The 9615-nt window shown below is 37.9% G+C and overlaps 1 protein-coding gene and 1 long non-coding RNA gene across 7 annotated transcripts; one reads left to right on the top strand and one right to left on the bottom strand.

The window, feature by feature from the left end:
• The first annotated feature begins 1520 nt into the window (after window positions 1-1520).
• Window positions 1521-2563, top strand: LOC123473704. 6 transcript variants are annotated; one of them, XR_006647952.1, is made up of 6 exons: window positions 1521-1663; window positions 1732-1881; window positions 1947-2000; window positions 2076-2169; window positions 2239-2344; window positions 2424-2521. XR_006647952.1 is itself a non-coding variant. In XM_045174944.1 (6 exons), exons 2-6 carry the CDS (start codon window positions 1846-1848, stop codon window positions 2553-2555), a joined length of 429 nt encoding a protein of 142 aa, XP_045030879.1. In that variant the 5' UTR covers window positions 1521-1663; window positions 1732-1845; the 3' UTR covers window positions 2556-2563. The 6 variants fall into 6 exon arrangements, 4 of the variants coding, with proteins under 4 accessions (XP_045030879.1, XP_045030880.1, XP_045030877.1 ...); XM_045174944.1 differs by having other exon boundaries at window positions 1732-1870; window positions 1947-2048; window positions 2106-2169; window positions 2424-2563; XM_045174945.1 differs by having other exon boundaries at window positions 1732-1870; window positions 2424-2563.
• On the bottom strand, window positions 2393-8459 carry LOC123473705. Its single transcript, XR_006647953.1, has 17 exons — window positions 8238-8459; window positions 8118-8160; window positions 7972-8057; window positions 7553-7762; window positions 7316-7485; window positions 7060-7252; window positions 6829-6994; window positions 6516-6752; window positions 6335-6455; window positions 6037-6255; window positions 5860-5981; window positions 5520-5762; window positions 5202-5442; window positions 4624-5134; window positions 3314-3548; window positions 2863-3243; window positions 2393-2797 (listed from the first exon to the last, which is right to left on the bottom strand). It is a non-coding gene; the product is annotated as an uncharacterized LOC123473705 (long non-coding RNA).
• Between the last annotated feature and the right edge of the window lie 1156 nt (window positions 8460-9615).

Here is a 9615-nt window from a genome sequence, read left to right on the forward strand (position 1 = left end):
ATATATATCCCAACATTTATCCAATGTCAATACAATTTCGAATTTTTTATGCTGTTTGATATCGAAATGCCAATAGTACCCCAAAGTCAGAAATTCAAGTTTAAACGATATATATATCCATATACTAATCGAATGTTGGTACAATTCCAAATTTTAGCTGGATTAGCGGAGATATAGGACCGGTCGAAATAGGCCCCGACGAAATAGGCCCGGCAAATAGGACCGGACGAAATAGAACCCAATGAAATAGGACCATTTTAAAATATCTTTAAAGCGGTCCTATTTCTCCGTCAAAGTGGGCCTATTTCTCCCTTTTATTTCTAAGTTCCATAAAGTACTCTGAAATAATTTCAAAAAAATTCGACCTATTCTCCATGAGAGAGAAGGCGGAATAATGTACGATACTTCCGCCACCGTTTATATTCATTGCCGTAGCTCAAACCACGATGAGTGAAATTCACACATTGCCGTCTAGTTATTCATATGTTAGTTAACCGATTTTCGTCTTTATTTTTTCATGAACCTATTCCCCTTTTTTTTACTATAAAGTTCATTTGTTACAAAAGTCGTTTTCACTTCACAACTATCGTTAATTTGAAAAATGAACAAATTTCCGTGCTTGCTTTGCCATTTTTTTCTTCCGTAGCTCGATCCCCTCTTCAGTGGCTCAGCCTTGAACGCATCTCCCCCCTTTAGCGGATCAGCCTTGAACGCGTCTTCCCTCTCTACCGATGCCAATGCCCATTGCTTGGGTGAAGTAGGAAATGAACATATTTTATGAAATAACTCTTACGGATTTATTTCAAACATTTTCATAAACAATTTTATGTTTTTTAAAGCAATAAACGAAAATTACTTTTAAGTTTTGAGTTTAACGGGGCTGACGCGACGCGCTGCTCAAGCCGGCCAGAAGGGTGGTCGAGCGGGGGAGGCTGCACGCACTCATTGGAGAGGGGTGAGTGAAGGGGGGTTTCCCTGGGCCAAACCATACGCTCCTATGTTTTCCCGTCTTCATATTAGCAACCGGTGGTGTAGTGGTCAGCAACTCGGACTGTGATTCCCAAGCGCCGGTGTTCGAATCTCGGCCAAGTCGAAATAGAATTTTTTTTACAAAATATTTTTGAAAAATTAATAGCTCAACAGCATAAAGCGGTGTGGAACTACCCTGGCGAAATGGATCTTTTTTTTTTAATTGATCAAATATATGTATACAGCACGAAAAGAAAATTTCTATTATAGTTTAATACCAAATGTGGTTTTGAAGATTTCCATCTATCGGTGATAGTGGCGTCACTAGCGTGGTTCAATAGCGTCATGAAGATGGCGTCATCTGCTCATCGTCAACTTCAGCGTTTATTTTACAAATAAAAAATATAAATCTTATAAAAAAATAAAAATAGCTTCAACATGTGTACATTTTATTATTATATGGCAATTCGTTTTACCAAGAAAAAAAAATTTTTTTTTGCTCCCTCGTTTTTTTTTCTTTTTTCGACCCACAGCCATCTAGCGCTCGCAGTTGTACTAATTAATGTGTGAAGATAGCCTGAGCAGTGAGCACGTAAAAAATAAAGAGACTAATTAAGCACATGTTCTGCATAGTTTTTTTTCGTTAGTATTAACTTAATTAATTAGTGATGGAAACTGAATAATTGAAGGCTAAGTATGCTGGTAATTCTTTGAATGATTGTTATTGTATTCATTATGTAATGTTTCTTTCTTTTTTTTCAGCTCTAATTCTTCGTCTGCAAGCTCAATTACTGGAGCAAAACAGAAAATTTAGAGGAAACACTTTTCAACCAGTACATGATGTACTACCGAATTCGTCCCTGACGGAAAGGGAAAATGAGCTGGCAGTGGGATTCAAGAAGTACGAAAAGAGTAAATATAATAAGAAAACTATTCTTGTTCAATGATTTGTTAAGAAATTGTTGTTATATTTCCAGGGAAAAATGGGCTTCCAGTTCTACAACGGAAACAAAAAGGAAAAGAAAATCTTAGTAAGCCTTGCGAGCAGCTTTTCTGTTGCATGATGAAAAAATGGCATAGTAATTATATCTTTCCCATCGAACAAGACTTGGAGGAATTATCCAGAATGTCACTAGGTATTCGTTCAGTAAGCTACTATCGAGACTGGTCCAGTAGAGAAATGTCAGCTGAATTAGAGAAGTATAAGATAATGAGAAAAAAGTTTCTCGTACATTTCATTAAACAATTTTAATTCCCTTTTTATTTTAGAGTCTTCAAAGGACTGGATATCTGTGGAGGCTACTGCTTGTGTGTGAAGAGTGGAAAGTTCCTGAAACATGTTCAAAGTAATGTTCCCGATGGAAAATCTATCAAGGTAACTTAGTTGTAATGAAGTTAACACGAGTGTAATAATACTAAGTAGTCATGGTTATACAATTTCTGATTGTATTTAGGGTCTGTTCCCCAAGATGGTGTATATTATACCAATGCAAATGGATATCGTAGGAGTGTTGGATTGTAATTATAATAAAAACTCGTCAACGTCCTTTTATGTAGACCCAAGCAATATCTCTCAGTCGTTGTAGAAAACGATCTAACAGTTTTTCCTTTTTGTTTTTTCCTCGTACGGACAACTGTGAATATTCAAAGGCATTACTAGAGTTGATTCTGAAATTGATTGACAAGGTACACTCGTTCATTACATCTTGTTCGTATTCAAGAAAAACACGAAAGTTCGTATCAGCTCTGAATATGGGATGATTCTCCAGTCTGCTTAAGAAAACTTCATGCATAGCAACTGTTTTTTTTTTATGTGGCCAAAACCTCCCTAGAAATTAGAAACAAAAAAAGATTAGGAAAAGAGACACAAGTTCATTTGAACTAAGGTATTACGCTTCTAGCTTTAGCTTCATCTTATTGAATTCCTTTGCCGTCATTGAGCCCTCTCCTTCTCCAAGTTTCTGCAACTTCTCCCTAGAACTATCAAATTCTGGTCTGGGGGGTGGTGGTGGGATCGGTTACAGGATAGATACTCAATAAACAGGATAGTAATTTAAAATCAGTGATGGTAAGTCAGAATAACCTCGATGTTCATCTGATGTCTTTCTCTCTCTTTGATGGTACCATCAGAAGAGTTTTGCCGCTTTCAACACATATTCCCTAGGGAGCCTTTATCTTACATAGCCACTGACAGCTCCCGAAGGAGCGGCACACACACTTCAGAACGGAAACCACCGGAACGTCCTGTGGCTCCTCCTCCATATGATACACTTCCTATATAATGAAAGAACATTTCAGGGAAGGCAATAGTCTCTGTTTCAGTCTTGTGCAAAGTAGTACTCACCATGGATCTCTCTTCGGATTCGAAGTGTTCTCACTGTGATTGTGTCGTTTCGAGTCGGAAACAGTTCTGTCGGTGTCTTGTCTGTAAAGTTCCACTTCACCGTGCGTGTTGCGGATTTGTTTTCGCTAGAGGTGGCACACGCACCTGGAAAGAATTTTCCACCAACTACCGCTGTGCAAAGTGTGTTTCTATTGATAGTGTACAGATTCGTACAGATGATGTGAGCGATGATCCCCTTGTAAGTACAGTATCCTGCACAAAAATCCGAACACCGATTTAATTTTTTAAAGCCACCTATTGGCGGGGTAAAGGGTTTTTTGTTTGTTTTTTTCTTTAAGAGGGAGGGCAGACGGGGTGATGGACACATAGGGCAGGGTTGGGTAAGTCTAGACATTTTTTTATGCCTTAAGGTATTACGCTTTAAGGCAAGCAACAGGTTGGGACATTTTTACAAACCCCAGGGTGGTGTGTTTTTTTTAAACGACAGTTGGAAATGTTGGACTGAGGCTGTGTAATATTCCTTACCCAAATAAATTAGATAGCTGCCTGTGCACAATTATGTCGGTACCGATGGCATATGTGTAGAGCCTCTGATTGCGACTCCGTAGATCAGTGTTCGATTCCCGATAAGGAATTGTGAAATATATAGTATCGTTATAATATTCTTCATTCGAATGAGCTGGGATTGTTAATTTCTTTAGAACGAAGTGGATTATCTAAGGATTATATTATTATATTACATTAAGGAGTTATTATTTTTAAAATTATTTAATAAAAAAAAAAGCACATATTGCTCGATAAAGATGTGTTTTATATATGAAAGAGAATTCCTCGTAAGTTAATCATAATAACTCATCGCCTCATCTGGAATCGAACATCGATCTCCAGCATCACAATAAGAAAGGCTACACCCACGCCATTGACAACGACGTAAACATTTACAGGCAGCTGGAACATAAGCTAAATTGTTTCGGTAAGCAACATTACCAGCCCAAGCCTTAAATTTCCAACTGTCATTAAAAAAAACACACCACCCTGGGGGTTGCAAAAATGTCGCGACCTGTAACTTGCCTTAAAGCGTAATACCTTAAGGCACTTTTTAAAAATGTCTAGACTTACCCAACCCTACCCTGTCGTGTCCATCACCCCATCTACCCTCCCCCTTAAAGAAAAACAGATAAAAAACCCACTACCCCGCCAATAGGTGGCTTTAAAAAATTAAATCGGTGTTCGGATTTTTGTGCAGGATACTGTACAAAATTAATTTGTTATTAATACTGAGTAATCATTTCGATAACTTTTCTCTCAACCTGCTCTTTTAACTAGGCGAATGCTATTTTGTCAGATGCTGATAGTACACGGTCTGCAAGTGAGTGTCAAGAAGTCCGTGAAGCAGTGGCAAGTGTTGCAGGTGGTTCTTGTGATGGAAACGACGTTGAGGCGGTTACTTCAAGAGCTTCTGTTCGCCCGAAAAGAACCGTGAAGCGTCCGGAGATTCTAGATCCTTCCCATGTATCCAGACGACGTCCTGTTTGTTCTGCTCCTGCTGATATTCAGAAAACACCATCTCCTCCGCGTCAGAGAATCCCATCTCCGCCTCGTCAAAGAACACCATCTCCTCCGCTTCAGAGAAGACCATCTCCTCCTTGTCATAGAGAATCTCCAAGGGCACAGTCTTCTCCTATTGTTTCTTTATTAATGTCTCCTGTTCTTTTAATTCTTTCGCAGCTTAGATCTCCCACTGCTACTCCGCCTGTTGCTCCACCACGACTAAGACGACGCATTCAACCAGACAACTCTTCTGTCGAACCAGAATATCCACTACACGTAAGTGTTCTTTAACTCATAATACCAGATTTAATGAACTTATTTCTAATTTTTCACTTACCGTTCTTATCCTTAACCGTTATAGGATTCTGATGTCTTTGAACCATCTGTTTCAAGGCGAAATCGCGACAGTGATGGTGTAAGAGCTCAGCCACCTGTGGAACCAATTGAATCAACATTGGAAGTAAGAAATTTTTGATGAAAAATTATAATGGTATTTCTGCATTAATTAGTTTTCTTCTGTCAGCAATCTTCATTTGAAGAACCGAAGGAGCCAGTGTACAAAATTCACATTGACGGATCTAACAAAGAAAAAAACAAGTTAACAAATGGATTAGGTAACCAATTATAACAAAAGTGATGATTTCTGATAACTTACTTTTGATTCTGCCTAGGTTATTGCTGCACAAAAAAACGTGTTAGCGGTAAATCCTTTACTTGGCGTTGCTCAACCCGACGGCCTCAAGACCCCTGCAAAGCGAGAATAACTCAAAAAATTCGGTCGGGAAGAAATTACCTTGTTGAATACAGCCAAGAAGACTTCCAGGAAAAGTTACACAATCAAGACAGTGGAGTCCATCATAATCATCCGCCAGACCATGGGAACCACGAGCGAGTAAGCCTGTAAATTTTAGCCAATCAATGAACTGATAATTAATTCAATTTCTGTCTTATTTGAAAGATTCCGATTTTTAAGAACGCCAAAAAGGAAGCCTTACTAGAGAAGTTTAAGCCCCCCAAAAGGATTATTTTTGACGAATTGAAGAAGAACAAGGAGATGGCAGGGAGAGATATGCCGGATGTAGAAAATGCGACTAGGCGGTTAAGGTCATGCTTTTTCCTATCATTGCAATCATTAATATAGTAAATTATAACATTTTTACCGAGATTTTTACTCATTGCATATATTTGAGATCCAAATCTATGCCTCCTTATCCTAGGAAAGACGAGCCATTTTTTGAGATCCACGTAGAGTTCTTCACTCCAGACATTTTTCAAGGAGAGGTCTTCGCTGGGCATGGCAAAAATAAAGCTCGCCATCTTCTGTTTTTCACACAAGTAATGAAGAGACAGTTGGAGGACTGCAAGACGTGGTTCCTAGATGCGACATTCCACTTCATCAGGGATCCCATAAAACAGGTATTTTAAAAATTCGTCTTTTAAAGTGAATCATCTAAAAAAAAATTTTCTAACTTAGTTACTCTCCATCAACGGAATAATAAAGAACGAGAAAGGAGATTTAAAGCAAGTGCCGCTTCTTTTCTGTTGCATGTGTCGAAGAAGAGCTATTGACTATATAGCGGTGTTCCAAAAACTAAAGGTACAATCAATTCATTTCAATTTATTTTTCAACGCATTAACTTATTTTGTTTACCTTATTCAGAAAATCATGCCCCTTCCCAGAGTTGAACGGATTGTGACAGATTTTGAACGCGCAGTTTTTGTCGCAGTCCGAAAACTGTTTCCTTCTTGCTTCCACTTGGGATGTAATTTCCATTGTTGCCAGGCAATAATGAAGAAAATCTTCGATTTTTACCTGTCGACCGAGTACAACAAAAAAGGACCCAATCCTGTTCGCGACTTCGTTTTTCGTCTGCTTTGCCTCGCCTATCTTCCAGGTTACATTTTTTCAATGAATTTTAAAAAATTAAATTTCAATGTTCTGTTTTGTATAGCCGATAAAATACCTTCGGTGTTTGACTCGTTACGAACATCGGTGCCACCAATACTGGAGACATTAATGGACTATATGGAGCGAAACTGGATTCAAGGCCGTTTTTGGACTCCTGTTCATTGGTCCTGTTTCAATCTCCTTCTGAGAACAAATAACGATTGTGAAGGGCTTCACAATGACTGGAACAAGGTATTTTCAGTAAACTAATTAATTAAGTTAGTGTTACTCATTATTTATCTCCTACCAGTTGGCGGGTGGCCCAAATCTCCCGTTTTACAAGATGACGTTGGTGCTGGAGCAGCTGTGTCAAGACGTAAAGCTATCACAGAAGCTTCTCTCTCACGAGAAGTTCAAGGCCCATAGGAAGAAGGAGACACAGTTAAAGAACTCCATCCTTTTTGCTTTGTGGACACGGTACCAGGATAATGAGGTAATAACTAAAATGATTCAAATAATTGTTAAATAACCATATCAATCTATTATTATTATTAGTTATCAACCGTGGAACTACTGGAGGAAATAGTATTATAACTGAAAACCTCATTCCCAACTGTAGTCACTGACCATCCTTTGAACCATAACGACGAAAACATAGATAATTACGACATGTCCTTCGAGAGCGATGACGAATTGTGAACCAATTGTTTAAATGATTTTTAAATGTATAAACCTATTTGTTGTGATATTTAAAAATGTCTTTGCACTATTATATTGTACTATTACACAGAAAATCTTACTTGATAGATTCAATCATGAAATTTATTAATTTCGGAAGCATCGACGAATAGTGCAGGTGATGGTACAGCAAGCCTTTTGCATTCACAGAGATGACTAGTTGGTCTTCATCATAGACATCAAGACGAAATGGCTTGACAAGCAGAACAACTTTGCCAGTGCCGCCAAATGAAAGGGATATTGAATCACTAGATTCCTCCAGGATTTTCAAACTATGAAATTAAGAAAGACAAAATGTAAATAAACAGACCATAATGTTTTTAATCGGAAGAGTGCCTTGAAAGCTGTGGACTTCCAGAAAGGGATTCCTGTGCCCTATAACGTAACTTGATAGGATTCATTTCATCAAGCTGAAAATGAAGAGTCTGATCACATGTTTTAAAATTACCACAGGGGAGTGAAGAAGAAAATGGGCACTTACATCGAACAACACCTATTAAAGATTTATGATGCCTGCGAGTCAACCAAACTCTGCACAAAATCCAGCTCCACGAGCACCAACAACAACTATGGAATAAATACTTGAATAAAGGAATTGCTTTAAGCAACTGTTATGTAATTAAATACCTGCATCATGTGATGAATAACAGGCTGGATAATCATGGTGAATCTGATTACAGGAAAACAGAAAAGAGACAGGGTTAAACTAGTCTGTATTAAATATAAATAACAGTGTTAAAAACTTACCTTGCTGACTTTAGAATCTTTTAAGCGTCCATCGTAAATGGAAGAGAATGATACAAATCCAATCAGAGCTGGTCTGGCATTAAGCTACAAATAAACTTTAGATCTTCAATTATAAAACTGCTAAAGATTTTTGTGGACAGCATTTCTGGTATAAATGTAACGAAGTTTTACCGATACAAAATCCCAAAGAGCGAAATAATATCCAAGTTGTGTGTTATTAAGATGACGGATGACCACGCTATTGATGACTCGTCTGCTAAACGAGTGTGTATTTTCAATAATTAAAAATGGATTATATTCAATTCAAAATGGATAGATGTTAGAACACATTAAATAATTTTTTTTAAATTTTAAATAATAAAAAATTTGTGTATTAAAATTATTTGATAATTTTCATGTTGAAAATTAAACGCTGGTTAGTGATTAACACATGATGCAATCTTCATGACGCTATGGAACCACGACATTTTTACCGATTGATGGAAATCTTAGACAACTGGACTTTGGTATTCAAAACTATATAGTAATTTTCGCTTCGTGCTTTAAAAAAATTAAATAATTTACAAAAATGTTTTAAACGACAAGCGTCGTGTAAAGCCCAACCGGTGATTTATTTAATGCAACATGTATCCGCTTGGTATTGCAGGGCTTGATGCTGTTGTGCTATTTATTTTTCAAAATAATTTTTCTGGAATTTCTACTTTCACTTATCCGAGATTCGAACACCGGTTCTTCCGAATGGCAGCCCAGTTTGCTGACCGATAGACCACCCGTTGACATTAGAAGCGAAAAATAAAACATGGGTGCTTATGGTATGGCCCAGGTAAACCCCCCCTGCACTGACCCCTCTCCTACGGGTGCGGGCAGTCCCACCGCTCGACCACCCTTCTGGCTGGTTTGCCGGCTTGGGCAGCGCGTCAGCCCCAAAAAAATTAAAAGTAATTTTCGTTTCGTGCTTTAAAAACATTAAATTATTAATGAAAATGTTTTAAATATATTCGAAAGAGTTATTTCATCAAATATGTTTCATTTCCTACTTCACCCGAGCACTGGCATTGGCATCGGTAGAGAGGGGAGACGCATTCAAGGCTCTCAAATCGGTTAACTAACATATGAATAACTAGACGGCAATGTGTGAATTTCACTCATCGTGGTTTGAGCTATGGCAATGAATATAAACGGTGGCGGAAGTATCGTACATTATTCCGCCTTCTCTCTCATGGAGAATAGGTCGAATTTTTTTGAAATTATTTCAGAGTACCTTATGGAACTTAGAAATAAAAGGGAGAAATAGGCCCATTTGACGGAGAAATAGGACCTTAAAAATATTTTTAAAGTGGGCCTATTTCGTCCGGTCCTATTTGCCGGGCCTATTTCG

The sequence above is a fragment of the Daphnia magna genome, linkage group LG6 (genome assembly GCF_020631705.1).
Source record: "Daphnia magna isolate NIES linkage group LG6, ASM2063170v1.1, whole genome shotgun sequence".
Lineage (NCBI taxonomy): Eukaryota > Metazoa > Arthropoda > Branchiopoda > Diplostraca > Daphniidae > Daphnia > Daphnia magna.